At 41.1% G+C, this 16,688-nt stretch overlaps 2 protein-coding genes and 1 non-coding gene across 4 annotated transcripts; 1 reads left to right on the top strand and 2 right to left on the bottom strand.

The window, feature by feature from the left end:
* Positions 1-1,989: 1,989 nt before the first annotated feature.
* LOC125232987 lies at positions 1,990-4,844 on the bottom strand. Of its 2 annotated transcripts, XM_048138850.1 has the most exons (3): positions 4,776-4,844; positions 2,997-3,362; positions 1,990-2,120 (listed from the first exon to the last, which is right to left on the bottom strand). In XM_048138850.1, exons 1-3 carry the CDS (start codon positions 4,794-4,796, stop codon positions 2,064-2,066), a joined length of 444 nt encoding a protein of 147 aa, XP_047994807.1. In that variant the 5' UTR covers positions 4,797-4,844; the 3' UTR covers positions 1,990-2,063. The 2 variants fall into 2 exon arrangements, with proteins under 2 accessions (XP_047994807.1, XP_047994806.1); XM_048138849.1 differs by lacking the exon at positions 1,990-2,120 and having other exon boundaries at positions 2,196-3,362.
* A 185-nt stretch (positions 4,845-5,029) lies between these two features.
* LOC125232988 (protein Fer3-like) lies at positions 5,030-10,145 on the bottom strand. The gene is made up of 4 exons (XM_048138851.1): positions 10,000-10,145; positions 8,953-9,046; positions 7,747-7,910; positions 5,030-5,789 (listed from the first exon to the last, which is right to left on the bottom strand). Exons 1-4 carry the CDS (start codon positions 10,042-10,044, stop codon positions 5,622-5,624), a joined length of 471 nt encoding a protein of 156 aa, XP_047994808.1. The 5' UTR covers positions 10,045-10,145; the 3' UTR covers positions 5,030-5,621.
* A 6,470-nt stretch (positions 10,146-16,615) lies between these two features.
* Trnan-auu lies at positions 16,616-16,688 on the top strand. The gene has a single exon. It is a non-coding gene; the product is annotated as a tRNA-Asn (tRNA).

The following is a 16,688-nucleotide window of genomic DNA, read 5'->3' as shown; positions in this document are numbered from 1 at the left end:
AAATGGGTAAAATATACCTACCTAGTAATGGAGATTACTTGTAATAGAGATTATATACAATCTGACCAGAAAGAGTGTAAAAAGTGACAACATCCCCCCTGTTCCCCTTTGTGTCCCCTTTTCTCACACATATTGATTTGAAAGGGATGACTCTACAATGTTGCCCTTTTTCATTTCTACTCTTTTTGGTCAAACTGTATATTTATGAAGTCTACTGTGATGATAAAAATAAAAGTTAAAATCTTTAGTTAGGAAAAAACAGATAGGTATTTTTAAGTATAATTTAATTAAAACTAAGATCACATTACACAACTTATCAGTCTAATCACTCGTCATCAGGAATATCACCTCTATTTATATGTACAACCGGTTTCCTTCTCCTAACAACCCGTCGCCGCATCGGTTTGTTGTGCACAGGTCCTTCCTCTGTCGGAGGAACTGGCGTAGCTTCTTGCAACACCGTTCCTGGTGGATAGTTCTCTGTTCCCGATATTTCTGGGTCTTCAGTAGTGGATGAAACAGTCGCTTCAGTCCTTGTAGCCTCTTCTAGATGCACTGCAATACTGTTATGCCCATCGTCCTTCAGCGTTATAGTTGACCCGTCAGGATTGCTTGACTTGAACGAGAAAGTTGAACCCGGAGTGGAATCTGGTACTACAATCGGGTTGTTGGCTAAGGTGTTCAAAGTCGGTCCAATTGGAATTGTTGGATCTGGCGTAGCGATTGTTCTACTTGGCATAACCTTTGTTGGAGACATGGGGATCGCAGGTAATGGCACAGCTGATGGGTCCGGAGCCTGCATCTGTTCAATATTAGTATTACCACGATTTTCTTGGGTATTTATCTGATTAGTTTTGACACCTTTTAGGAATTCATTGGAGTATTCATATACACCGTTGCCTGTTACTTGCTTGTAAGAAAATCCAGAAGGTGGAACAGACGAACCAATATTCCTGTGTTCCATGGAATAATCAGTTGGTTGAGGGGGTGCAAGAGGTTGACTTTCCGGCTTGAAAAGGAAGGTACGGTGTTCTCATGATGTTGTGGCCAAGCAGATGGACCAGTTTGTCTATGCTCCATGTAGTTGAGTGACTCTGTTGGCTGGTGCTGATTATCTTCGCTTGAAACTTGCTTGTACGAAAAAGATGAAGGTGGCGAAGCTTCCATTGCTACTTCTGGAACTGACATCGGTATAATTGGAGCTGGTCTAAACGTCGCCGGCTGTTCTATTTTATTCGGAGCGTTAATACGGGCAGGTGGAGCCAGCGGCGCAAGAGAGGATAACTCTTGGTTGCTTTCAAACATCGTGTTGACTTTTTTAACGTCTCTTACGGAGTCTTCAACATTCACTACAACGAATGGATTAGGATTGGTATGAGTAATCTGTTTGTATGAATAAGTCAAGGGCACGGGCGCAAATGGATCAATTACAGTAAAAGGACTGTCGTTACTGTCAATAGGAACCGCGGATTGAGCACTATCTTCATCGATGCACCCTTGTACGAAAGCAGGGGCTGGACTCAATGGCGACGGGGGAGCGAATGTGTCCACAACTGCTTCCTCAACAGGCCCAACAGGAGGATGGTTTGCCTGCCCACTGTTCATCAACTTGTATGAATATGAACCAGAAACAGGCGTCGAAGACTTGACAGCATTAGGATTTGCCGGGATCATGGGGAAAGGACCACTGTACATCGGAGATTCAAATACGCGAACTTTGCCTTGTGGGAATGGCATATCCATGTTAGCAGGAGGAGGTAGAGGTGATTTACCTTGCTCAATGTATAAACTAGAGCTACCGTAGCTTGTTATGGAACTGTCGCTATGTTGGTTGTTTGCTTCTGATGCACTAGGTACTTCCAGAGGTTGAACTGTTAGAACGCTGACAAACTCAGTTGGAACTGGAACGGCAAGGAGAGGTGGCCTATTGTATTTTGCCCCTGCAGCCACTTTCTCTATCCTGTCGGTAATATGTGGAGGTGGAATCGGGTGAGGCATGCCATGGACAACGATTTCAGGGCTCGAACCGCGTTCCTCAGACATACTCGATCCAGTAAAGGTAGTCATTTTTCCGGCTCCAATTTGTCTGTATGAAAATGAGCTGGGAGGAGGCGGTACACCTGGTGAAACAGAAACAGGCAAAGGATTATATTCAACAACTTTTACAGATTCAGCTGGAACACCTCCCTCAATGCTCATTTTGCCGTCAGCATATGCATGGCTAAAGAATACGCTCCATGACTAGTTGGATTATAATGAGGGTTTTTCTCCGGTATACTGGGAACGTTCATAGGGGCGGTAAGTATTCCGTTATCAGTGACTATTACAGCGCCATTTGCTCCAGATGCTAAATGCGTTGTCACTCCACCATTGACATCCATTTGTGAATAAGAATATCCTGTAGGTACATTAGGTACTGGCGGCACAGGCCTTACCACTGCAGCATTCAATGCTACTGGTGTAGGTGCAACGTTAAAGTAGGGGCCTCTAGGATAAGATGTGATTGCAGCTACTTTCTCTATTCCGTCCATTACAAAGACGGGGGATGGAGGGAATCCTGTTTTAGAGACCACCACTGGTCCTGGTTGCCTAAACGTAGGAGGCAGTCCCATGTAAGATGTCATTTTACCATCTTGTATTTGTTGATAAGCGTATGTAACGGGCTGAGCGAATTCCGAGACAAATATTTTCGATACTTCTGGTAGTACTGGAACTGGCAAACGCACAGGAATTTTTCTAATTCTATCAATGATGAATGGTAATGTCTTACCGCTCTCAGTCACTCTCACGCCATTCCCCAACTCCAGAGAACTGGTGTAAGTTGTCAGGGAGCCGTCTAGGTTTACCTGCTTGTACGAATATTGGGTTGGAAAAACTGGGACTTTTGGGGGCTGTACCAAGACTGGGACAGGTTGAAGAGGCATGGTAACCGCAGGTGCTGGGCAAGGTTTGATCGGTTTGGCGATGATGTAAGCCTTAGAGGGTAGTAGACCTACTTCTTTCAGTATTTCTGCTTTCCCGCTCAGGATTCCCGATGTTAGTAGATTCTTGACTCCCAAGAGCGCGTTGTAGGTTTCGTTTAAGGTGCTGGTGCCGAGATAGGATCCAACAATGCCTATGTGTGAATTTGGTGGTATTTTTTCGTAGGTGACTGGTTGGAGAGTTGCTTTGGGGACAGCTTTGATGACGACGTCGCTGAAGCCAGGGATGCTGTAGAACTGGACGTCGGGGGCTGCGGGCTGGGTGCAGTTGGGCCCGTTGCAGCTGAACAGCTTGTTGACGATCAGATCCTTGATCAGGTGGAGGTGGCGACGCGGTCGGTCCTCCGCTAGCGCTGTGGCCAGCCATACCAGAAATATACACTGGAAATAAATACCACAGTTAGATATACTCGTAACACGTTTGTTAAACTACTGAATTAATTGTTTTTGATGAGTTATCAGAGTTAGGTATCAAGTTGAATTACATAGGTAGGCTATACTTCTCAAACTGATCAACATTTTTGTTTTACAAATTATAAAAATATGTAGCTTGTAGTTACATATGTACATTTAAGATTTTAGCACACTAGTCTCTAGTGTATTCTAAGTTGCAATGTTCCTATTGCGAACTTGACAAGCTATGGCAAAAAGCAACGTCACTTATACTAATAACGTTACTGAAAGGTTACCTGAAAAATATCACTTGAAGGGATAAGTTCGCCTCTGTATTAGAATTTTTTATCATGTCATAATAGTACATTACTACAGAGGCCGGGACAATGGGGGCAACCCCATTTCCCGCCGAGGTATGTATAGTGCTTTTCTCAAACATGGTATGAAATAAATAAAGTCTACTGAAAATAGTAACTTTGGATGGCTGTATCTCCTAAACGGTGCGTCGTAGCGCAAAAATAATCGAATTTTCGTTCCCCTTTGATATCCCGTATACGCTTATAAAAAAACAAAAAGTTAAAAAAATTCAAAAAAAAACGAAAAAAATTTTTTTTGTATGAAAACGCACCCAAAATCCAATATTGTCTAGGGCCCGTACCAGTTGCAGTCGGCACGTCTATAAAGCCCCTTATAGTTTTTTTTTTAATTGGCTAAATACCTGGATGTTATGTCACAATTATCTGTGTTTGGAAATTAAAAAAGAGGACTTTGCCGGCCTTGGCCTGCAAGGTTTGTATGAAATTCCATTATCTATCAATCGTCCTAGCCGCACCTGCAACGTCATACTTCGCTGCCAATTATAAGGCACATAACATCAATATTTCATACCATGTTTGAGAAAATATTATTTTTCACGTTTCGAATACAGTTATGGTTAAATTTTTTGGTAACTTATCAGAATCGGTGCATATATTTTATTTTTTCATGTTGAATATTAGTGCGACAAAGAAACATTAACATTTTGTTAGCACAGGTACGAACGCTAAAACTGTAAGATAGATCATCGAGATATTTCAGGTACGGGAATGTTACCTAACATTTACACTGGCCTAAAATGGGCAAAATGCATAAGGAAACTACTAGTATCTTAACATTATTAAATAAATACATTAATTTACACTCACTAACTTTTTACTTAATCAAAGGTTAGTAATAATAAACATAATCATCATCATTTCAGCCATTAATCGCCCACTGTTGACCATAGGCCTCCCTTCGTGTACACCACTTATCCACTCTTATAAAAACGATACCTATACTTATTTTAAATATGTCAGTGTCAAAATCATTTCCACGCCCAAAATCATGGTATTTTTAATAGGTAAAAAAAAGTTTACTTACATTAATCACCACCAACCGCATATTATCATTTGTTCACTCACTGTTCACTGATCTCTCACTCAAAGCAAACTAACTAAATAACATCCCAACAGCCCCTTTTGTACAGAAGAAAGCCCAAAGTAAATTAACTAATCACATATTATAATCACTTAATGATTCAACACTCAATCCTATCATAACAATTAGGAATTCACTAATGAGGTATACAATGAATTCTTATGTAGAATAACGAGACGAGATATAGTTCAATATGTATTTATTGTTCTTAGAATTAAATTATGATTAATGGAAGACTTTGGTACATATGACTAGGTTTTTACAACGAAATACCTAGTTACTTAAACATTATTGTTCAAGATTGTCAATTTTGACTAGATTTTACATGAAAGAAATAGGTACGCTTATAATGGGTTAATACTTGAAAATAATAGGTACCTACATGAAAACTAAAATACCTACTCACAGTTAACTATTAAATACAGTCTATTTAAAAGTACTACTCTAAAAATATGATAGGACATAATATTTTTATTAGCTAAATACACTATAACATCAACAAATCAAAGACGATGTTTTATGCCTGGTTAATATTGGTTCATTTTGCCTATTTTATTTTAGGCTCTTCTTCTAGATAACTAGATGGAATATGATAGCCAAAAATATCGCGACAATAAGTACTTTACCACCTCAGATTCTGACAGCATTACAGGAAATAGGTACTTTCCTTCAAGAGGTTTTAGAAAAAATAATTTCACGCACATGCGTGGTGAGCTGCCCGTAGACTTTTGGCCACTATTATAATGTCACAGAAACAATATAGGTACAGTAAACTAACTTCTCATTATTCTACCCGCACCAGGGCACATCTCCGTCAAAGACGTGCCTTTGTATAGGCGGCGCGTGGTGTGGTTGTGGGGACCCGTGTAAGAGCTCACACATGAAACTGATGTATGTGATGGCAAGCCGAAGGGTTTCTATGCGTGAGAGACGTTTCTCGTAGGCGAAGGTTGGGACCTGGCGAAGGAAATTCTGTGTCATTTAAGTGATTAAGGGTTAAGATGAAATTGTCAATTAAAAAAGCTTACAAATTATTTTTCACCACACCAACTGATAAAGGCTTACTTTGCTATTCGAAAACAGATAGCAAAATTGTTTTCCACAAGAGTGCAAAGTAATTTCATACAAATTTTAACTTGATATCTTGAGCTGGCTGGTAAAAATTACCTATTGCCTAGGTAAATGATGATTTTGAATTATAAATATTGAACAAATTGATAGATTTGATTTAGTTTGATGTTTTATAGTCAGTATTTTGTTCGTGTTGGTGTGGTGAAAAATTTTGTGTTTCACTGGCGGCAAATTTGTTTAACCTTCGTGCCTTGAAACCGCAACGCTAGATTCCACTTTTTGAACCACTCGCTATGCTCGCAAGTTCAATATTGGAATCTTTCGCTTGCTCGGGCTTCAATATTGGCACGTGCGGTTAAACAACAACTTTGCCCCCTTGTAAAACAAATAACTATTATTCTTAAAAGTATGTTTTGATAAGTACATAGATAGATAGTACCACAACTTAAGAAAAAGTATTCCCTAGGTATATGTATTGAATTTTATTCGGGACAAAAAAAGATAATCACCTAATTAATTACCGGAGAATAACATTTTACAAATGTGTCGTCACCCGGCAAAAAGTCCCACTTTGTCTCCTTATCTTGGACGCCTTGACAACATATTATTTTAAAGGTAGATAGGTAAAAGCAATGAGGAGGCACACTCAAAGGTTATGACAGATGGCGCCACCTCATTAGTCCATTGCACAGATAAAGAATTTCATACGTGACAGCGAGAAGAAGATATTTTTCTCTCTCACACACACATATGAATGACAATGACATGCCTAGACACTTGCACAGGCGCCGCCTGGCGGGATAAAATGTCAATGTGCCTCCTCATTGCTTTTAAATCCTCATCGTTATGGTCAACGACTAACGGCCCAGCCACGACATTGGTCTAAGCGCGACAGCGGTGGGGCACCTTGCGAATGAAAAGTCCCATCGCTGTGTCTCGCTCCAACGTACAAAAATGTCGATTCATTTTCGACACAAAATGTGATTCATAGTAAACACCTCGAGTCAAATAAACGCTAACTGTCGATATCTGTTTTCGTGTCATCACTTAAAAAAGTTACCGTTGGCCATCAGCACTATCTTTATTTTTTAGTAGCAGCACTTACTGATGACGCCACTTTCTGTGCCGTGCCGGAGATAACTACTTGTATCAATAATATAACACCTAACCACAAAACTAAAATTTTGAAAAAAAACCCGACCGCGACATAATAGCGGAGCGATTTTCATGAAACATGGCTAAGAACACTCCCGACTAACTTAGCTTTCAAACAACAAAAAACTAAATCAAAATCGGTTCATCCGTTCGGGAGCTACCGATGCCACAGACAAACACACACACAGACAGACAGACAGGCACGTCAAACTTATAACACCCCGTCGTTTTTGCGTCGGGGGTTAAAAATTATCTTAAACGTAGTTTCAATGGTAATGAAACTATTGTAGTAATTTACACTGTAACAATTGTCACAATATGAGACTGATTGCTTCTTAAGAAATATAATAAAATAAATAATGATTTGTGGCTCATGGCTTAAATAAAAAATTGCATCGTCGCGCGTCGTTAGGCCACAGACGCGACGCGGCGCCGCGGCTTTGATTGCCGCCGTAAACACCACAATCATACTGTTCTGCTATTAGAACTAACATTTAAGAGATCAGCTACAGCTAACCTTTTTCCTCAAGCTATCAAAAACCTCATCCTCGCTTCTCCCTTATGTTTTCCGTGTGCTGTTGGGCCACAAACGCGACGCGGCGCCGCTTTTTAGGTAGGACATAGAACATACGTGCACTCCAGCCTAATAGGTATCAGGAATCTCACTGTAAAATTAATATTTGCTTACCTTTCTCCTGAGCTTGTCAAAAGCCTCATTCAGATTAAACATGCGTCGCCTCTCCCGTATGTTTGCAGCGCGTCGTTGTGCGACGGACGCGACGCGACGCCGCGGCTTTTTGCCGCCCGACGACGCGCGGGACGGTCCACGGCCGCATCCCGCCGCCGACCACACTGTTAGAATTAACACTTTATTGAAAATGCTTAATAACAAAATTAATAATGGCTAGTAGTTTTAAAATAAGAGCACACCTGCGTTGAGGTATATGGATAGGTAAGTAGGGCAATCCAGGGGCCAGGAGTCTAGACAGGATTTAGAAATAACCATGAGACCTACCATTCGAAAAAAAATTAAATTGACCACGTGATCTCCTGACTACAAAATCGGGATCCTCTTTTGATCGCAACGGCTGTGTGCTATCGCGTATTTAATAGTTATTTGTTATACAAGGGGGCAAAGTTGTATTTTAACGCCAAGTGTGGAATTCTATAGTTGAACCACGAGCGAAGCGAGTGGTTCGAGAATAGAATATCCTGAACTTGCGAGTTTTTTGACACACGAGAAGTAAAATACATTTGCACCCGAGTGTAACACAAAACTTTTCTCCTCACTATAGCGAGGAAACTACAACGCAAAAAATGCGTATATCACTGCTTCCAGTAGTTCCACAGGTCACTGGTTCCACACACTTTATTACTATATTCACCTACTTTTATCAATTTTAAAGCAGTTAATTTGATTTTATTCAAGGTCAAATTACTTTATCCACTAGTGGATAAAATGCGTTTTTACCTGCTGGTATTAAAGGACAAAACACGTGTTTACAAGCTAGTGAGGGGAAAAAGTTGTTGTTACAAGCTTTTATTCAACTGCTGTTGTGCAACAAGCTGTTAGTATGTTAGTTTGGGTCAAAAGGTATAAGCTAAATTTGACCCACATCCCGGTTTCCGATTGAGCTGAAATTTTACACGCAAATGTAAATCACGTGACAATGCAATATTATGGTATCATGGGCCTGATCTGATGATGGAATAGGAACTCTGTTATGAAACGTCGTATGCCCATCGAGTAAGGGGTTTTAGAAACGTCTCGGAGAGCAGTACATGACTGTTGAATGAAAGGTACAGTCGGCGATAAAAGCTTATGCCAAAAATGATTTTTTTGCAAAAAAACTTATATTATCTTACATTGTAAGTACGTAGTGTGTTATATTACCCAGGTCGGCCGGCGGGAACGCCAGGATGTCGGGGTAGGGCACCGGCGCTGGTGGTGCGTCCCACAGCGGGCCGTATGGAGACACCTCACTGCCCTGAAAGAGCACGAATCTTTAAAATATAAACTACTAGCGACCCGCCCCGGCTTCACACGGGTACTATACCTACATGTAAACCATCCTCTAGAATCACTCTATCTATTAAAAAAACCGCATCAAAATCCGTTGCGTAGTTTTAAAGATTTAAGCATACATAGAGACATAGGGACAGAGAAAGCGACTTTGTTTTATACTATGTAACTATGTAATGTAGTGATGATCAGAGAACATAGTAGGTAGTACTTAATATCCTAAATTAAGCTAGAAATGGTAACCCTATTAAGTTAATATTTGTAGTGAGCGAGTCTTTACGTTCAGTTCAGACTCTCCAACTGGAACGAAAGACTTGGGATCTAGCTTATTCCTAAGCTCATCGAAAGTTTCCGTTGGTACAGCTGCACCGTTAAATTTTTCGCTAAATTGAATGAGAAGTGTAAGGGACCATCCACACTCATAAGACGCATGTCTTGCGGCACGCAACGGACGTCTCCGCCACGCCGCCTGAATGTAATTCAAAAATCGTCTCCTCAGTACATTTTGTAAAGAAGAACGTAAGACGCGCCCACAGGCGGCGCGGCGCGCGCCACGCGAGACACGCGACGCCTAAATGGGGACGCTGCCTAAGGTTTTTCTTGAGAGACTCGTGATTGCTCCGTTAATTTTGGTTGACACACTACGTCGAGTAAATAAGGGCATTTTCAGAATTTGGGACACCCCAATTAGCGAAAGTTGTTAACAAAAATTAACTCACTGTCAGTTTCGTGACGATAATTAAGCATGAAATTTCTACTAAAATATTGTTTTCGTTTCGTAAATGTTTAGACAAATTATATGCTTAATTGTCGTCACAAAACTGACAGTGAGTTAATTTTTGTTAACAACTTTCGCTAATTGGGGTGTCCCAAATTCTGAAAAAGCCCATAAATAAGATAACTATCTAAAATACTTACTGCAGATCCGCTCCAAACGTGCGACGTGTCGCTGCCGTATGACATCAGCGGGAAATGAATCTTGATACCTGTCTCTTTACTTATCTAGAAAACAGCCTGCCACAGCAGCTTTCAGAGCCACTCGCACACTCTGGATGCAACCAGCACCAACCGCGCTACGAACTGCACTAAATCAAAATATAAAATCATATTTCCATGCTCCCATTTTATTAAAATTACTCACCCTTTAAAAAACAACCCTAAAACGCCGTCAATTTAGTCCAAACTTCGGTGTATTTTGAAAATCGCTCCCCTAACCATAGTGACGCCAGGTTTCTGAGCGCTGATTGGTCGGGATTGGGGTGAGTCGAGGGTGGTAGGCCGTGATTGGCTGCAGCGGTTGCATGGGCGGGCGCTGAAAATGTCTGATCTCGAAATGAAGACTTTCTGAAAGCAGACTACCTTACAAATACTTATTTAGTTCTCGAGGTATTTTGAAATGTCACAGACAGTAGAGAGTCGCACCATGAATTTATTTTCTACCTTTTTGATACAGAAACCCTTGCCTGTCTGGTAACGGGTTAAGAATTTCACCACCCCCTTTCTTCCCGTGGGTGTCGTAGAAGGCGACTGTGGGATATGGGTTAAATTGTGGCGTAGACGAGAGGCTGGCAACCTGTCACTGCAATGTCACAGTTTCATTTTCTTTCAACTCCTTACTTGCCAAGAGTGGCACTGAAGCTTTAGTAGTTTCAGAGGTATTACATTAGTTAAAATTGAAACCTATTTACTTACCTATGGCACTGGTCCCACCGCGAGCTAGTAAACGAACAAAAGATAATCACTCCCCTGTAAGTAAAAGAGACACGGCGATGTTTATTTTACAATTACTCGGCCCGGTGAACTATCAGCCGATAGCTCATAGCTTACTAGTTCGCGGTGGGACCAGTGCCTATAGGTAGAAAGTAAGTTACACACCTCGTTATCGAATATTTTAGCTTTCGAAAATGCTGAAATCATTGAAATAAAAGTGACCCGCACGTCAGTTCGCCGCACAAAACGACAGTTATTCGCATTTATTTATTTACGACAAGCTAAAATCTTCCAGCAAACTGGCTGTAGAGTGGGCCCCTTACAAACCTTTTATCTAGAGATACATTCCCTATGACACGTCACTGCAGTTACATTACATACCTAATGGTAAAAGTTTCGCAAAGAAGTGGGTAGGTAAGTTTACTATTTACAATTGTAACCTAGCACAAAATCGTGGTCCAGACAGAAGCCCTTCCTAAAATACAATGTTCATTTGTAGGGCAACCGATGTTAATCTTCAAGTTTTCTCAGCCATTCCTGAGCTAACTGCAGTAATTATACTTATTACAGCCATTAGGTGACACTAGTAAACTGTATCTCCGAGCTATCTTGCAAACAGGGCTAGAGGTATAAAATACAATTTTCAGTACAGATGGTCGTTTTTTTACGCACTAGTTCGAGAAGTGGTTCATTATATGCCAGGTCGAAACTTCGGAGGCTCATCTGGCCCCGTAGCCGAATGGCATTTCTCCGACGACAAACGAAAACGAAACGTAGTCCGGCTCTGTCGCACCAATACGCAAGAGCGATAGGGATAGATATCTACTAGCGTTTCGTTTCGTGAGCGTTTCGTGAGCGTTTGTGCCATTCGGCTACGCACCCTGTACCTACTGAAAAACGTCGTACGATACACGTGCGGTTCCTTTTTTACGCACTTGTATCGTAACGTAATGTACTATTTTAGTACAGATGGTGGTTTTTTACGCACTAGTGCGAGAAGTGGTTCATTATACGTCAGGTCAAACTTCAGAGGGCTATCTGTACTGAAAAACGTCGTACGATACACGTGCGGAAAGGAAATTCGTAACTCGTGATGTCGATTTAAAACACTCCCTTCGGTCGTGTTTTAATTTATCGCCACTCGTTTCTAACTTCATTTTTCACGCACTTGTATCGTAATGTACTAATTTCACCAGCACAACTGGTAAAGATCAATTTTGCTATTCGAAAACGGATAGCAAAATTGCATTTTATCCACAAGGAGTGAAAAATAATTTCATATAAATTTTAATTTGATGTATTAAGCGGGCTGGTAGAATCTACGTGATAATTTGGAATTATAAATACTTACTAATATGGGAAAGTGTGTGCGTCTGTTTGTTTGTCCGTCTTTCACGGCAAAACGTAGCGACGAATTGACGTGACTTTTGACAAAACAAATTCGGGTTGATATTCATACAAAACATCAAATTAGGTCTTTTACCGTCAACAAATCGCTCCTAAATTACCATAACCCCGACAAACCATGCACCTGCAAACCATGGCCGATCGCTAATCTGAAATTAATCGCGTCACAGCATACAGGGTGGACCGGGACAGATGCCACATTTCATTCACATTGCGCCAATTTGGGGCAAATCTGTCAAACTGACAGAAATCAGCGCGGATGAGGTAAAGTGGGGTGGCTACCCCAGTTGACAATGTAATTAACACTTAGCAATAAATCCAAAAATATATGATGGGGAAAAAATAACGTTAATACAAACAACTAAAGTATAATATTATACATGTATGTATTGGCGGTCTATGGTTTTGTGAAAACAGATTGTGCACTTGCAGCTGCTGATGAAATAATAAGACACCTGACGTTTCTGTATCACATTTTGGTTAATCTGACGCTAATCTAACAAAATATCATCAACTGTTTACTTAACTTAAAACTACTGGCATTTGGCATTTTCAGGATTTGCCCCTGCCCCTCCGACAAGGTACAGAAATCATCACTTCTTTATGCCGGTGACTGTGCAAAGCATTAATGTTATTAGCTAAATGTTATAATTTAGTTACATTATTAAAAGACACAATTATGAACAAAATTAACAGATAAGCAGGCGTCAGTCTAATTAACTAATTAGATGACTAATCTAAATGGCACCTTGAGGGAATATCAGACACTTTAGGAAATTACTATTGCGTTCTTAGAAATAATTATAATGTTGTTACATTTTTTACCGGCTGGAATTGGATAATGATTAGGCTTGTGTTGTTCATGAACTATGAACTGTTAGGAATAAAATTCCATCAATGACCGAAGTAAACTGAATCTTTCCGTGTTCTGTGAATCGGTCTTTGCTCATTTAGTTCAGTATAGGATCGGCGAGCGCGAGCGCTTTGGATCGAGAACGAGTGTGTGACTGCGCCGACCGAGAGCGAGCAATTTAGCAGAGCAACACAAAAACGTCAACTTTTCATATTAAGCTTCGGTTACTTACAAACTTTCGGCTCGGAATTGTTATTATCTGTGGACTATTCGTATCATTTGACACTATTTGGTCCCATTCGTTCTGATCTTTCCGACCGTAGTGGTCGCTGGTCTGGCTGAACTAAATGAGCAAAAGACCTAAAAGAGCGAACTAGTTCGTGGGAGCGATCGAACGAGATCGGAGCGCTCCGATCAACAAACGAAACGGCACAAGCCTAATAATGATATTGATGATGTAGATGGGAGATGGCAACAGGATACTAAAAGTACGCAGGTATATAAGTACCAAATAAAATAATTATGTAACGTTACGTTAATACGGTCTTAGGGCCACTTGCACCAACGAAAATGGAGGGTTATCCCGAGGTTTGGGAGGGTTTGTCCTGTCACGGTCGCCAAATGTTCGGTGTACTCCTTAATATAAGATTTTCTTATGACGAATGACGAACTCCAGGATAGTACTTATCTTCTTTTTATTAACTTATTAACTAGGTACAAGTATTTTTTAACTTCTGATTAGCAGAAACGTCTGCAATCGATGCCGTTAGGCTTAGAATAAATTTAAAAGTGGAAAATGTCTGCCTTGGGTGAGACTTGAACTCACGGCCTCTGGATCGATACTCCAGCGCTCTGCCAACTGAGCCACCAAGACTTCAACCAAGCCAGCGAAATTTTCCACTACTAAGGTCAATGGGACCCGTAGCGACATCTACCGTAAGAGTGTTAAACTTCTTAAACGGCAACCGGAGTTCCAAGTCATATTGGAAATTCACCAGTTACGATGCGCTAACCATGCTAAATTTTTAACTTCTGATTAGCAGAAACGTCTGCAATCGATGCCGTTAGGTTTAGAATAAATTTAAAAGTGGAAAATGTCTGCCTTGGGTGAGACTTGAACTCACGGCCTGTGGATCGATACTCCAGCGCTCTGCCAACTGAGCCACCAAGACTTCAACCAAGCCAGCGAAATTTTCCACTACTAAGGTCAATGGGACCCGTAGCGACATCTACCGTAAGAGTGTTAAACTTCTTAAACGGCAACCGGAGTTCCAAGTCATATTGGAAATTCACCAGTTACGATGCGCTAACCATGCTAAATTTTTAACTTCTGATTAGCAGAAACGTCTGCAATCGATGCCGTTAGGCTTAGAATAAATTTAAAAGTGGAAAATGTCTGCCTTGGGTGAAACTTGAACTCACGGCCTCTGGATCGATACTCCAGCAACGAACGCAGCAGCTAACGGCATCGATTGCAGACGTTTCTGCTAATCAGAAGTTAAAAATTTAGCATGGTTAGCGCATCGTAACTGGTGAATTTCCAATATGACTTGGAACTCCGGTTGCCGTTTAACACTTTCGCTACCAAGAACCCGACTGTCGGGCACACCGCTCGTAGAAGCGTAGCCGATTACATGGGGAAACCCGTATGTAGCGAAAATGTCGTAGCGCCGCGTAGAGCCCGGTTTCGAAAGTGTTAAGAAGTTTAACACTCTTACGGTAGATGTCGCTACGGGTCCCATTGACCTTAGTAGTGGAAAATTTCGCTGGCTTGGTTGAAGTCTTGGTGGCTCAGTTGGCAGAGCGCTGGAGTATCGATCCAGAGGCCGTGAGTTCAAGTCTCACCCAAGGCAGACATTTTCCACTTTTAAATTTAGGTACAAGTAGTTTAGGTATTTTTGATAAATCTATACAGAGTATTTTTGATAAATCTTTTTTTTTTTTTTTGACATGTTTCCCATAATTTAATTAATGCTTTATTGTTAATGTGCGTTATTTGATGTTTATTTTAATCTCTAAATTGTAGGTCCTTAGTTATTTTGTCACCCATTGTATGAGCCATGTTGCTTGATTCAAATAAATAAATGAAATGAAATATACAGATATAATTATGTGTAGCCGCTTCGGCTGTAAGGTGCAGTCTGTAGGTACGCGGCGCGGGGGCCGTGACGTATGTGTGTGACGTCATGTGTCGTCAACTGCAGCCTTACCACGATCTTTTTAAAAACGATTCAAACGCAGAGCTGGTCTTCATACGAGTACTTGGGTAAACGTATGTATGTTGTGTGAACACCACCATTTTATATGGAATTTGACAGATGACAGCCGACTAACCCTGAGTTAAGCAGTTGGTGCAAGTGGGCCTTTGCATATTATTCTTATGAGCTGCTGATTGTACAACGAAACTGCATGACTAAGTACTTATTGAATCATCATCCTCCTTGCGTTATCCCGGCATTTGCCACGGCTCATGGGAGCCTGGGGTCCGCTTTGACAACTAATCCAAAGATTTGGCGTAGGCACTAGTTTTACGAAAGCGACTGCCATCTGACCTTCCAACCCGAAGGGTAACTAGGCTTTATTGGGATTAGTCCGGTTTCCTCACGATGTTTTCCTTCACCGAAATGCGACTGGCAAATATCAAATGACATTTCGATAAGTCCTAAAAAAATCAGTAATACGAGCCGGGGATCAAACCCGCAACCTCCGGATTGAAAGTCGCACGCTCTTACCGCTAGGCCACCAGCGCGCGCGACTACTTACCTACCCTATTAAATACGAATTTCTGCGATCACTAACGTCAAGTCGTCATCGTTCTGTTGCGGGAGTCCATGGGCTGCAGTAATCACTTAACATTATGAGATCCATTTGCTTCTTTGTCTCCTCTGTCATAATCACAAAGAAGTAGAAGATTACCGGTGCCACGCACGCATCTTGACTTCACAGCTTATATCATTCAAAAATCAAGGGGTCTTTATCCCCGTCAAATTATGAGATTTAGCAAAACATGTCAACTGAATTACACGCTTCAATTACGAGGGGCACAATAGGGGGACAATGGGGGCACGATTGTCCCCTGTGGGGCTGACCGCACGTGCCCGCAATATGCTTCGTATGATAACTGATGGTAAAAATGTTATTGTTCTTTAATTGTTAGAGATTTTTGAGCGGGACGAATAAATAAAAGGATGTTTTGATTTGGATGTCGTTTAGCATAATTTTGAATAGTTGAGTTTTGAAACAAGTGCAAGTATCTCTACAGTCGATTGTAACAAATGGATCTTACCATAAAATTAAGTACCTAATTTTTAACTTCTGATTAGCAGAAACGTCTGCAATCGATGCCACTAGGCTTAAATTTATTCTAAGCCTAGTGGCATCGATTGCAGACGTTTCTGCTAATCAGAAGTTAAAAATTTAGCATGGTTAGCGCATCGTAACTGGTGAATTTCCAATATGACTTGGAACTCCGGTTGCCGTTTAAGAAATTTAACACTCTTACGGTAGATGTCGCTACGGGTCCCATTGACCTTAGTAGTGGAAAATTTCGCTGGCTTGGTTGAAGTCTTGGTGGCTCAGTTGGCAGAGCGCTGGAATATTGATCCAGAGGCCGTGAGTTCAAGTCTCACCCAAGGCA

Source organism: Leguminivora glycinivorella, chromosome 13 (genome assembly GCF_023078275.1).
Source record: "Leguminivora glycinivorella isolate SPB_JAAS2020 chromosome 13, LegGlyc_1.1, whole genome shotgun sequence".
Taxonomy (NCBI): Eukaryota; Metazoa; Arthropoda; class Insecta; order Lepidoptera; family Tortricidae; genus Leguminivora; species Leguminivora glycinivorella.
This window is presented reverse-complemented; position numbering and strand designations above follow the sequence as displayed.